General features: G+C 36.7%; 1 protein-coding gene across 1 annotated transcript in view; it reads right to left on the reverse strand.

The window, feature by feature from the left end:
* LOC117338880 (metal transporter CNNM4-like) overlaps nucleotides 1-13,921 on the reverse strand; it is a 47,610-nt gene that overhangs the window by 22,723 nt on the left and 10,966 nt on the right. Inside the window, exons 2-3 of the mRNA XM_033900244.1 lie at nucleotides 11,824-12,871; nucleotides 4,836-4,979 (exon numbers count right to left, since the gene is read on the reverse strand). Coding sequence (XP_033756135.1) covers nucleotides 4,836-4,979; nucleotides 11,824-12,871 — 1,192 coding nt within the window. The remainder of the gene's footprint in view (nucleotides 1-4,835; nucleotides 4,980-11,823; nucleotides 12,872-13,921) is intronic.

Consider the following 13,921-nt stretch of genomic DNA (forward strand, 5'->3'; position numbering starts at 1 on the left):
AGACATGAGAAACAGATGCTAAGATGTGCTCTCTAGATCTTAACTCATAGGGACAGGCAGGCGGGAGAAACAGACGCTAAGATGTGCTCTCTGAACTCAGGGACAGGCAGACGGGAGAAACAGACGCTAAGATGTGCTCTCTGAACTCAGGGACAGGCAGACAAACTATTTCTATGAGCTGGAATTTTTTTTTTCATTCACTCTCTGTCAGGATCTATAAGCTATTCTTAATTACATATACGCATTTATATTTTATATTTTGGCTATCATATACACTGTATTTAATATGTTGGCTATTGTTTTATTTACAGTATCCATTTTTGGCTGACACTATTGGAAGTATAAAGGGACACTAGCTTCTGTAAGACACCAGACTGACTCGACTGCCATTGATTCTGGTCCAGACTTGGCTAACATTACACCCAGCCTAGGTAAGCTTTATTCCACATCTATTGATTAGGATAACCGCAGATACTCAGCTAGCTAGGGTTCCAACGCTGGAAAAAAAATCTACATCTATACATGAATGGTTACATTCATTGAGCTTCCTTTAAAGTCGCTGTAATCAACACGTCGGCCGATTGTTCTACCTCGAAGCAGACACAACGTCGTCTAACTGGCTGGCAGTCTCCCCCACTTCTCTCAACACAAATGACTATTCGCTAATGGAATCTTTCATTATTAGTTAGATTTGTTCCCAGAAATATTTGTAAATTTTCACACCAGGTTTCACAGGAACAACTGACAACTAAATAAATGTATGAACGATGACATGCATGGACATCATTTACTATATTTATCCACAAATATAAGCCCTTGCCCACAAATAAGCCCCCCGATTTATTTTTTAATCATTATCAATTTTAAAGCAGTAAGCTAAAAGTGGTTTGCCAATAAACTCTCCCAAAACTTTGGTACAGAACTTTTGCACTAGGGAAGAGGGGGCTTAATTAAGGAGAATATGGTACTTAACTTTCACACAAGGGAGAAGGGCTTATTTGAGGATAAATATGGTACTTAACTTTTACACTGGGGAAGGGGCTCATTCAAGGATAAATATGATAATAGCTGGCACAAGCATATAGCATTGTTACGGTGTATTTATAGATGTTCCTATAGAATTTAGAGTTTTATTACATCGTTTCCTTTATTACCTACACATATGTAGGCAGAAGGTCTATCAAACCTGGAATCTGATTTAATAGTACACAATAATGTATTATTAAAAGTGTATTTTGCAGATGAAATGTATTCTTATGTTTATTATGTAGAGACAGGTATATCCAACCTTTATCTACATCAACTGTATATATACAAGGTCTGTATCGATTATCAATTTCCTTTTGTTATCTGAAGCAGGAAAAAGTTGAAAAGGTTTTATATAAAACCATGGTCTTGCATTCCATTAATCTTGGGTCAATAAATTTCAGCAAACAGGCAAAGGAAAAAATATGATATAAAATGAGGAAAACCAGCCATCAGGAGTCACTTTATTTATCTATAGTTTACTTGAGGGTAGGAACTAATAGAGGTGATATTAAGAATTTTAATGAAAATCGACTTGGTAGAACTTCATAAATAAGTTAGCACAAGTGAAATTGTCCGTACATAGTGCCCGTCCCGGAGTCCTACCTCTCCAAAATAACAACATTTGTTCTGAGCCATGAATTGATTTTTGCATCATACAGTCTGGTAGATTTCCCAAGCTTCAGCCCCTCGGTCCCAAATTGTACCCCATCTGTTTTCATGAGGCTACACACTATCCTTCATTGATCTTTAGAATCCACTCTAAATTAGCAGAGCCTTATCTCAACCTTTTCCAGGAATTCGGACACAGATACAAAATTCTGCTGCGTTCTTGACAGTTTTGGGAGTAGTGGTGAGTGGTTGTGCAAAGGTAGTAAAAAATAAAGACTTGTTGTCAATTATGGTCATTCAAATGATAACCATTTTGCGGGATTTGTTGAAACCCAGAGCAAGAGGTCCAATAGGTGGGCCTTCATTGCTTACATGGACTACCGTATTTGACCTAATAAGGGCGCCCCTACCTTTTTCCAAGGAAATAAATCTTTGAGTGTCAAAATGGTGTTCAAAAGTAATAATTCATGTGAAAAGTTTTACTACTTTATGTGTTCAATTTTCGCCAGCAAATTAAGTAACTGGAACACATGTTTTCGCCACATTTTGTCTATTCCTACAGATGGCATGTCAGTGCAAAGAGCACCCGAAACTAAACACACATACAAATAATAACTTACCATCTTTATTTGAAGATAAAGTAAAATACTTCATTCTTGTTGATAAATAACTTTTGTTCAGAACAGAAAGCTTGTAAAAGGCATTGTAAATCAATTATTAGGTCAAAGAAAACGATGTCTGATATGATCTGGGAAATCACCTGTGTCTATAAATAGAACACAAAAGCGTTCCATTTGAACATAAATGGTGGAACACACGTTCTCTGGTCTAAAGATCAGCTGGAATGGTTTACAAGTTTACAGGAATATTCAAGTGATGTTTAAGCTTAATATATGATCATGAATAGATATCTTCATCTGGAATATTTTTATGACTGAATATTTTACCGTTTCCACAGCCTTGGGTATTCTGCTATAAGGTAAAGTCTGTTTCATAAAACTTCAGAATAACTAATCTTAATAAGAGCGCCCCCACTGTCAATTATCCGCGCCCTGCGCCCTTATTAGGTCAAATACGGTATTTCATTTTTTTTTCATTTTTCATCACTGTCAGCAGCCTTTCAGCTAATCAAAAGATCCTAGTGAGTGTGACCTTGAATATGGGTCAATGTCATTTCTTTTTGCAAACTTTGTTGGGCATCATCCCAGAACATATACCAGCCAAATATCTTGATTCCAGGCAGTTTGACCCCTATGACCTTGAATACTGGTCAAGGTAATTTCTTTTCAAAATCTTTCTCAGGCATCATCAGAAGAATGTTTTCCAGGCTTTAAACACACTTGACCTTGAATATGCATCAAGGTCATTTCTAAATGCAAACATCCTAGGGCTCCATTGTAGAAACCTACCAGTCAAATATCTTGATTCCAGACCTTTTAGTTAGTTAATCAGAAAAAGTGTTTTAACAAATTTGTGACCTTGAATATTGCTCAAGGTCATTTCCTTATCAAACTTTATCGGGATCCATCCGAGGAACCTACAAGCTAGCCAAATACAATGATTCAAGGCCATTTCCTTTTTGATAAGAAGTCATTTACAGAAAAAGGTGATGCCAGATAAATGCTGGATGAACACAGACACCAAACCCCAGTATAAGCTCATTTGACCCTTCGGCATTTGGTTGCACAGACAACGCATCATTACTATACATCCTCTACTATTACATTAATTAACTCATCAGATTTATGTAAATCAAAGGGTCTATCACCTACTATTCTTCAAGAAATGCTTCTGTAGTTCTTAACACATTGACCTTTATGACCTTGAATACAAATAGTTGAGACAGTCTTGAAACCACATTATATTCAGCTCATGGACACTTTAAGAGAAATCCTGAATGGTGTATCTATGATCAACTTTATAGGTATAAATATACACTAACTCGCCTTAGCAAGTTTAACCTATATACATTTAAACAATAATAATGAATCTATAGTGTGAAAAAAATATGGACTGATATTCTATATGTTAGTTAATCAACTTCTAGGAAATTTATTTAATACAAATTCCAAATTATTAGAGTCCATCACTGATGATTGTCTATTCTCAAGCTTTATTAACAGGCTGTGCTGGTAATTATTATATCCTTCGTCAATTTATGACTATTGATTAAACATCAAACTTAGAGTTCAAACAAATCCTGTTTTAATAAATTATTGAGCTAGTACTTCAGAGATTTCATTACAGAATGACTATTTTATAACCTGGTAATGATAAGGGAGCAATTTCACTGATCAAACACGGCAAATTTCTGCTGAAAATTTTATATAAATTTTACAGCATTACTTGCAGAAAACAAGAGACCCAAGAGGCCTGCAACTCTCATCAGGATATTTCTGTGACCTGGGAAAACACATGTCTAAGAAATATAACAAATACTTACCGGTATCCATTTTGGGATCTGCCTCTCAGTATCATGCTTGGTATAGTCAACCATTTTTTTTCAGTAACATTTAGCTTTCTGTTCCCATAGAGGTTCAAAGCAAATTTACTTGTCATGCACTTAACTTTATTAATAACCAATTTTGACTTCCTCCAATGGCAGATTTTTATCAAAATCCATTCAGTAGTTTAGGACTAGTAGCAATTCCAAAGATTTACCTAAGCCTGCAATTTCCCATGTTGTGTCCATTCCCTCTGCCCCAAGGGAGCCACACCCTCCATTTATACAACATTGAACTCAATCTCCTTTGCCCAATGATGCTCTAAACCAAATATGATCCAATTTCATTATGTTAATTTACCTCTATTTCCCCTATATTGGGCCCTGTTCCTCTGGCCCCAGCAGATCTAGACCCACCTTTTTCATTTATACAATATTGGATCTCCTTCAATTGATGATGCCCCAGACAAAATTTGATCAGATTACATTCAGTCATTCAGGAATAGTAGCAATTTAAAGGAAATGTTGATGGACAATGAACAGACAAGGATGCTGCATCATGACATAAGCTCAACAGTCCTTCAGACCAGTTTAGCTAAAAAAGTTTAGATGAAGCGCACCAACTTCACATTGTGTAATACTCTGTGGATGGAATATATAATATCAGATAGCAAATTCAATAAGGTTACACACACTAGATAAACATTACATATACAGCATATCATATAACTAATAACAGTATAATTATACATACTCAATGTGTCTGTTTCATCAATTATCTCCCCTTGAATGATTTCCTCAATAACATCTTCCAGAGTGACGACGCCTAATGTCTCGTAAAATGGGTCGCCTTCTCCTTCATTGTTCACACGTCTGACGATTGCCATGTGAGAATGTCCTGGAAAAAACAGCACAGAACAACATTTTACAAGTACAAGTACAAGTAGTTATTCGACGTACATTTCTCTACTTTTCCCAAACTTTTATACATTGTATTATATATACCCTCCACAAGTGGGAATGTAATTCCATTCTAAGCAAAACATCAGTATTTTAGTCACTTTATAGTTACATTGAAATTTGTGTGTAGTGTAATTATAAGCACTGGAACATGCACATTTTCCCTATGACAAAGTCTACCACACATGTATACAGACAGAAGGGTCTGAAATTTGTGTCCAGCCCTTATAATTATGCTGTCAGAATATCTCCAAAATGACCATGTGATTCATGGCACAGGAACATTTGACTGGTATATTTGCGGTTCAGTTTGAAAAATAGATCCAATTGTTGACTGGTGATCATGAGAACCCACAAATAATTATCCCGATACCATTCTATACATTACAGGATTACTACATAATCTGGTGGTAGATTCAATGCACATACAGTCTGCTGATGTTCACAGTTCATAATTACATATTTCTGTGTATATGTAAGTTTACACACAAGCAAACTTCTTTGAATTATCATAAGGGTTTGTTTAATTTTGTTTACTTGGTTTATATTATCACCCCGTGAACAACCAGGGTCATTTTGAGGTTGGGTCTCCTTGTAGTAGTTGGTGACTACCTCAATAAACAACATCCATTGCATGCCTTCCGGAGCATTTAGGTTAAACAATAGCATAGACTGGCCTGTTTCTCAGCTTCCCGAGAAACACAAATCGACTTGGGTAATCAAACCACACATTACAAGCAAGAGGCCCATAGGCCTTAATGGTCACCCGAGTTTTGATATATTTTGGCATATCTAATTCCGGTAACTTGAATTTGAGGTTATTGTGCATGTCCCAGCGTGCTAAAAAAGGCCCAATATCAGGTCTCTTGGCCTCTAGCTTAATGAAAAGAAGAGGTTTAAAAATTTAGCATACTTGAACCCTGTGACCTTGAATGATGGCCAATGTCATTTATTTGAACAATCTTGATAACCCTTCACCCCAGCACAATATATGCCCATTGAATGAGGGTCAAGGTCATTCATTTGAACCATCTTGTTAGCCCTTCATCCATGCATGCTACTGGCTCAATATCGAGTCTCTTGGCCTTAGCATGTCTGACCCCTGTGACTTTGAATGAGGGTCAAGGTCATTCATTTGAACCATCTTGTTAGCCCTTCACCCATGCATGCTACTGGCTCAATATCGAGTCTCTTGGCCTTAGCATGTCTGACCCCTGTGACTTTGAATGAAGGTCAAGGTTATTCATTTGAACAATCCTGATAGCCCTTCACCCCAGCATGATATGCCCAATATCAGGCCTCTAAGCCTCTTGGCTATTGAGAAGAAGTTATTTCACTAGGGGAGGGGGCTTAATAGAGGATAAATATGGTACTAAACTATTTCACCAGGGGATTAGGCTTATTTTAGGATAAATATGGTACTAAATTATTTCACCAGGGGAGGGACTTATTAGAGGTTAGATTTGGTACTAAACTGATTTCACTAGGGGAGGGGCTTTATTTTAGGATAAATACAGAACCAACCAAATCCTATTTTAATGCCTTGTGTACGTATGATTCAAGTAAAACCTACACAATTAAGGCTATTATAAGGCAGATGCACTATAACCTCCTTCATCTTGTCAGTATTGAGATAAAGCAAAAGTAGGCTTCCACAATGTATCTGATTACAACATATTCCTACTAAGATAACTGACTGTCTGCACAAAGTCATATGTACTTTATACATGATATATACACAACCAGACATAATTGTGTCAACATGTATGTCCCTATTCCCACTAAACTGATAGATGATGGTTTGCTTTACACATCTCACTATTTGTTTAATTTAAACAAACTTTGCTTCATCATGTCATAACAAATTGTTTATCAGTGAGAAGATACAAAACTTGACCTTGATCTTTTTTTTGCACCCAAGGTCGATCGTCCTAGTCCTATAAGTTAGATTATTTACATCAGCATATATCATTTTTGTGAAATGAATATAACAAATGACCCTGGGCCTATGCATGGTTAACGAGAAGATTTTATTTAAAGATCTTAAGACATTTGACCCTTGAGACCTTGAATGTTGGTCAAGGTCATTCATTTGAACAAACTTGGTAGCCTTTCATCCGACTTCAGGCCCAATATCAGGTCTCGGGTGAGTTGGTTTTTGAGGAGAAATTGTTTCAACATTTTAACACATTTGACCCTTTTTTCTTTGATGGTTAAAGTTAAAGTATAGGTCAAAGCCCCCAAAATGAAGTTCCAATGACAAGCAGTGTAGGAAATAGAGCTTGTTTTATTTTTTTTTAATTTGATGTAGGTCAAAATATAGGTCAGAATGAATGACTGTACCTACTTTTGTCCTAGGTTTACAGTTCCAGTGATGGGGGTATGTATAGCAGACAGAAACTCTCGACAAGCTTTTTATTTGATGTAGGTCAAAGGTCAAAATGAAGGTCAGAGTGACCTAATTTTAGCAGATGGTCATGATCATGACACATCGCCTCTCCTAGCTAGGTGCATGTGAACATACATGTATGCCCGAACTATGAAATTCCATTAACAAGCAGTAGACGGAGCCCAGACAGTCTATATAAGTGTGGAGGATGAACGTACACAACTCAATCTTGGTGGGGACTCATACGATAATTACTGAGGAAAAGCCGGACAAAGGGTACCTAACACTCTGACCACCTGATGATGACCGAGGCATGAAAATGTACAGAAGTTTCAATGATTCCTATGAAAACTATAATGTCATGTATCTATACATATATATCTTCAAATGTACAAATTACGTGCTGCACGAGAGCTAGTGCATTAATTGGTCGAGCTTGGTGTGACAACAGGATGGAAATGCCAGTTTATCTGCCAGCCAATCTAGATCCTATTTAATGATGTTTTGTCAGGATCCTATATATATATGTATATTTATATATATAGATGCATTTTGTCCTTGATAGGCTCCAATTTACCTATCAAATATAAATTACTATACATATACATGTATACATGTATATCAAATTTAACATATCCACCGGGTGGTGAGAACACAATTACTGGGTGCTAGAATTGACTACAATTTGTCACTGTCTAATGCATAGATGGAATGTACTGTAAAAAATTATATTTTCATGCATTCAAATTGTTGTCTAAATCACTTGTCAAAGTTAAACTCAATAGTAATATTTGAATGAAGACTAGTTAAACATACATGTATTTTCATGTACATGTATAAGAGAATTGAGGATTCACAAAGACAAAGTTCAACTGTACAAGTATAGCGTATCAGATGTAGCCTGTATATGAAAACTTATATATATTCAAACTGAATTCAATACTAATTTGGTTATTCTGACCCAGTCTGACTGCCTCTCAGTTGCAACTTGTTGAGGCCCTCATATATTCCAACTGTACACAGATATATGTCACTGGTGCTAAAATAGAGCAAGGCATGTACAGGAGATCGAGGCCACAACAACTCCGAGTATCAGCATATCTTAGACTTATACTGGATCCCTGGACTTAATGAGGTGGTTTAATCAGATTACCCAGATCACAAATCACTCTGTGTTATCACATATGGGTGTCCATTTGCAAATTGATACATTTATATCCCCCATCACTTTTGATAGCATGCAGCCAATCTCTCCTATGTTGTTTAGTCAGGTAGCCACAAGCTACTACAAGAAGACTCTTTCTTAAAATGAACTAAACATGTACTTGGGGTTATCAACCCAGCAAACAGTTAAAGCATTAGTTAAAACTTCTATATATTAATGAATGCTTAAGCTTGTTAATATATATATATATGTATATGTAAAATATCAGTGTTTTCATTACAGTGTAGACACTAGAGGCAGATTACACTACATGTATATATATAACGTTACAATATAAGGGACACTTTCACTGCTGCTGACACATCACAAGACATCCCTTGGTCAAGGAACTGTCACATCAATATTCAGACCTCCATTTGCCCCTCAAATCATCTGGATGGATATATTAAAATTCTGACCCTATAGCTAGATGTCTCCAAATTTTGTACCCAAACAGGGATATAAAGGCCATTTGTTTTAATACATACAATGTATATATATATTAGTATATAAGAGTATGGTTTTAAAGGTGAAATTTCAGCAAAGCTCCCCTTTTGGAACCCTGCCCCTCTGGCCCCAGGGGTCGGTCCAGCCTGATTTACATAAAATACGGTTGCCCTCCGGAATCCCCCAAAATATTTCACAGATAATTTGGTTGTAATCTACCCAAGGGTTAAGGAGGAGTAGAGGTTTACAGCAAAAATTCACCGAAGTTCCACATTTTGGGCCCCGCTACTCGGGCCTCAGGGATCAGACCAGCCTAATTTATGTAAAACATGACCTCCCTCCCCCAATAACGTTTCATACCAAATTTGAATGTAATCCATCCAAGAGTTAGGGAGGAGTAAGGTTTTAAAGCAAAAGTTCTTTTGGGGCCCTAGCTTGCCACTCAGGCCCCAGGGGTCAGCTAGACCACCCTCATTTATATGAAACATGATTGCTCTCCCCAATGATGTTTCACACCAATTTGGTAGTAATCTGTTTTGGGGTTAAAGAAGAGTACCGTTTTGAAAGTTAAAGTCTAACAGCGCATATTGCGCACGAGGGATGGCACATGATGACTGACAGAGCACAATGGCTATAGGTCATCTTGACTCTTTGGGTTAGATGATCTAATAAATATGAAGATCAAATTACTAGCATTCCTGTTGTTCTGACATTCTCCCTAAATGCACAACAGTAACAGAATATTAGTACTACATATATACGGTAGTCAGTAGAGTATCACAGTACATGTACATCGATTCGGCATGACTATGGTATCACATCAAATAGTATATCCGATATACATTGAGGTCACGAGAGATCCAATCAATCACAGGACACTACATGTGGTATCTACGGACATCAATGAAGCCATACCTTAGTACAGGACACTACATGTGGTATCCACGGACATCAATGAAGCCATACCTTAGTACAGGGCACTACATGTGGTATCCACGGACATCAATGGAGCCATACCTTAGTACAGGACACTACATGTGGTATCCACGGACATCAATGAAGCCATACCTTAGTACAGGACACTACATGTGGTATCTATATGGACATCAATGAAGCCATACCTTAGTACAGAACACTACATGTGGTATCCATGGACATCAATGAAGCCATACCTTTGTAATGTCAATTGTACTGCTGTTGCACTGTCATGGTTGTTCTGTTTTTCATTCAGGTGGCACAATGGCAGAAATTTTTGTAAATATACAGAAACTTATTTGTTTGTCATTGCTAATTTATTTCATTGATTTCCTGACAATGTACAGGCACAACCATTCTGAGCAATGTAATACTGTTGGGCTGCCATACTAGTACATATCCCTGAAAATTGCCGAAGTTATGCTCCGTATAGATCTGGTGAGCCAAATCGGCTGTGTGTGACAGACCCTAATTAAAACAGCATCATTGCTCCTCTATTAGGGCCTTTTACACCCCCCCCCCCCCCCCTCCATGATATCAAGATATTTTTTATAAATGAGCATGCCTTTTCAGCACAAGTTTGGCTGAAGCTGAATTATATTAATTAATATGGAACTTGTGTAGTCACATCCTTTCCTATCTATCAATCACCTCTGTTGGCTCTTGACGTGCTCGATTCAAATCATCCTAATTAGCACACGATGTGACAATATTCCCATTGGGTCCATATGCTATCTATGGTGAATACAATACATCTTTTCCATGTATGTTGATACATCTACAGTGTTACAATGCTTTATATCTATTGAATCACACTCTGTTCGTGCACACATAATACGTGATGTTCACAGTCACAGAATCAATACACACATAGGTCTATTTTAACAAATAAATATCATACACACAGCAATATCAATACTAAAGCCACTTGTTGATAGCAAGGCTCTTAAAACTTCATATGTATATACTAGACTGATAAATCAGTACCTAGCTATGTCACTGGTGAACGAGTTTTAAAAGGCCCAATGGGCCTGGATTGCTCTATTTGTATTAACAGATTCTAGGTCTTTTGGTTATCAGCTATAGACCTAGGAATGTTAACCCCAAAATTAATATACTTTTAATGCAATATAGTATCATATTTCCTAGTTGTGATCTTATTGTATGTCTATAGTGATGGGAAGGTAGCTTGGATATATATATTCTATTAATGTGATAAAGATAACTTTCTGATTTTCCCTAAATGCCTGTCATCAGAATAGATGTAGTTGCATGAAGCCTACAAACTTATCATGACCTAGCCTGGAAGTGATCAATATTCCTTAAATGATAATTCCATAATTGCCTTGTTTTCTATTGGAAATTTAATGTTGCAATGTTGATGATCTTATCTTGGGCAGATAATCATCACAGTAATTATCTCCCCTTTCTGTAAATAAATTTATACATTAGTTATATTTATCACCCCTTCTCTTTATAATTTTTTACATAAGTTATCTCCCTTTTCTGTTAATGAATTCATACATGAATAAACTCCCCTTTCTGTAAGTAAATTTATACATAAGTTATATTTATCACCCTTTCTCTTTATATATTTATACATAAGTTATCTCCCATTTCTGTTAATAAATGTATACATGAGTTATCTGCCCTTTCCGTAATTAAGTTTATACATTAGTTATCATCATTTCTATATATAAATTTACAAAAAGTATAATTTAAACTTGCTATAAACAATTCATTATTTCTCTCATTATCTTCACTCACCTTTCCTGAAATCTTGCAGCATTTGATCTAGTTTCTGGTCATCAAACACAAACACCAGGGGATGCTGGAAGAACTTGATGACAGTTTTCAATGGTGTTTTATCATCTGGATCTACCAGGGCAAGATCTTTAATATTAAGTAGAGCAACAATATTACTTTTATCTCCATCATAAACTGGAATACGGGTGTAGCCCCGCTTCATAATTTCTGTCACTGTCTCAAAATCTAGCAGAGATAAATATTCCAACATATACACATCCTCAATTTTGGTCATAATATCTCGTACAGGTTTTCTCGTCAATTCTAACGCACCTTCTATAATATCTACCTCCTCTTTCCGAAGATCATTAAAATCTTTAGTCACTCGCACAAGTTCTGACAATTTTTCCCGGTCATACACCTGACCAATTTCCTCTCCCAGAATTTTATCCAGTAGAAGACTAATAGGAAACGATAACGGAAATGTAATCAGCATGAAAAGCCGAGTGAGCCAGATCGTCTGAGCCCCCACAGCCAGTCCATGTCGGGAACATATAGCCTGCGGAATGATCTCTCCGAATATCACGATACCAAGAGTGGCACCTATTACTGCATACAAACCGTTACTCACATCATCCAGCAATATCGTGAGAGTGTTGTTGACAAGGACATTACCCAACAGCAGCGTACAAAGCAGGAAGTTACCCCGCTTCCTAACCGGGTTGATCTTTTTTGCATAACTTTTTTCATCTTTAGAACCACATTTTTCTATGATTTTTAATTCTGTTTTGTCAAGGGCCATCAATCCGAGATTGAGCCCACTAAAGAGACCGGAAAGGCAGAGTAGTAACGCAATGAGGCAGATCTGTATCCACAATGGCAGCAGGGTCTTCTCTTCCTCTTTTATGTATACTACCACACGAGATAGACTGTTTTCTCCTTGGTGGTACCAGCAGCTGCCCATCTGTTCGCCCTTTGTACAAATGTGGTAAAAATCCTCGCCAGATCCAAAGGAGCGAAGATTCACCACCACTGTGGCATAACGGCCATCAGTGCTGGCCTCTGTAACCTGCAAAATGCATAATTGTCATTTAATAAATAGTAATGTAATGTAAGGCTAAAGCATGATCTGGAAATAATGTGTGGCTATTAAGGATACACTACTGTTCAATGCATCTTCTGAGATATGAATCCATGAATAACATAAATATTAAAACTAACCTCTCCAAACATTAACTCCTTATATGGTGTTTGTATATATGTAATTGAAATTAAGGTGAGAGGGATACAGCTAGCCAACACCTACAGGTTAACATCCGAGGTGGATAATGGATTCATATAGGCCCCTCGTCTGGATCATACCCAAAGGTATGCGGCTGTGATTGAAGGATGAGTTAGTACATAGAAGTCTATCACAACAGAGAGGCCAGGTTCATCAATATATTCTTGTTGACTGGTTTCCTCCTACCTGGGTTTATTCAGGAAACCAGGCCTTGTTGTGATTGACTTCTACGCTATACTCACTTATAATTAATCCAAATAAATACTTTGAGGGCAGTTTTATTTTTATTTTTATTTTTATTTCGAATATTTTTATATTCACAATGTTGCCATTCTGTGTTGTGTATTACTGTCTCTATGTCTACATCTATGACATCATAATATATGACGTCATAATCATCTATTTTGAAAATAAAATCATTCTGAAGAGTCGCCATGACGCGACGAAAGCGCTAACGGAGAGTTGATTTTTTTATTTTACTTTTATAATTCGTCCGTAAGGATAAAAACAATTTATTATCTAAATATATATATATATATATGTATAACAGGAGATTAAATTAATGCAGCGACCAGATCGGGACTCAAACCCAAGACCTGTGAACTCAGTAGACAGAGGCTCTAACCATTTGAGCTTCCTGATAAGTCGAAGCCCGTGTTTAACTTGAAGTATAAGTACTGATAGTAAAAATTCTATATCAAATATACCCGGTTTTACCTCAAATACTCAAGATATGTCAAAGTTTTTTCATGACCCCACTGACTTCAAATAATAATTAAGGATCAACTGTAATTTGTTCAGTTATGCTGATGTTCAGATCACAGGGACTTGATACAA

The sequence above is a fragment of the Pecten maximus genome, chromosome 12 (genome assembly GCF_902652985.1).
Source record: "Pecten maximus chromosome 12, xPecMax1.1, whole genome shotgun sequence".
Taxonomy (NCBI): domain Eukaryota; kingdom Metazoa; phylum Mollusca; class Bivalvia; order Pectinida; family Pectinidae; genus Pecten; species Pecten maximus.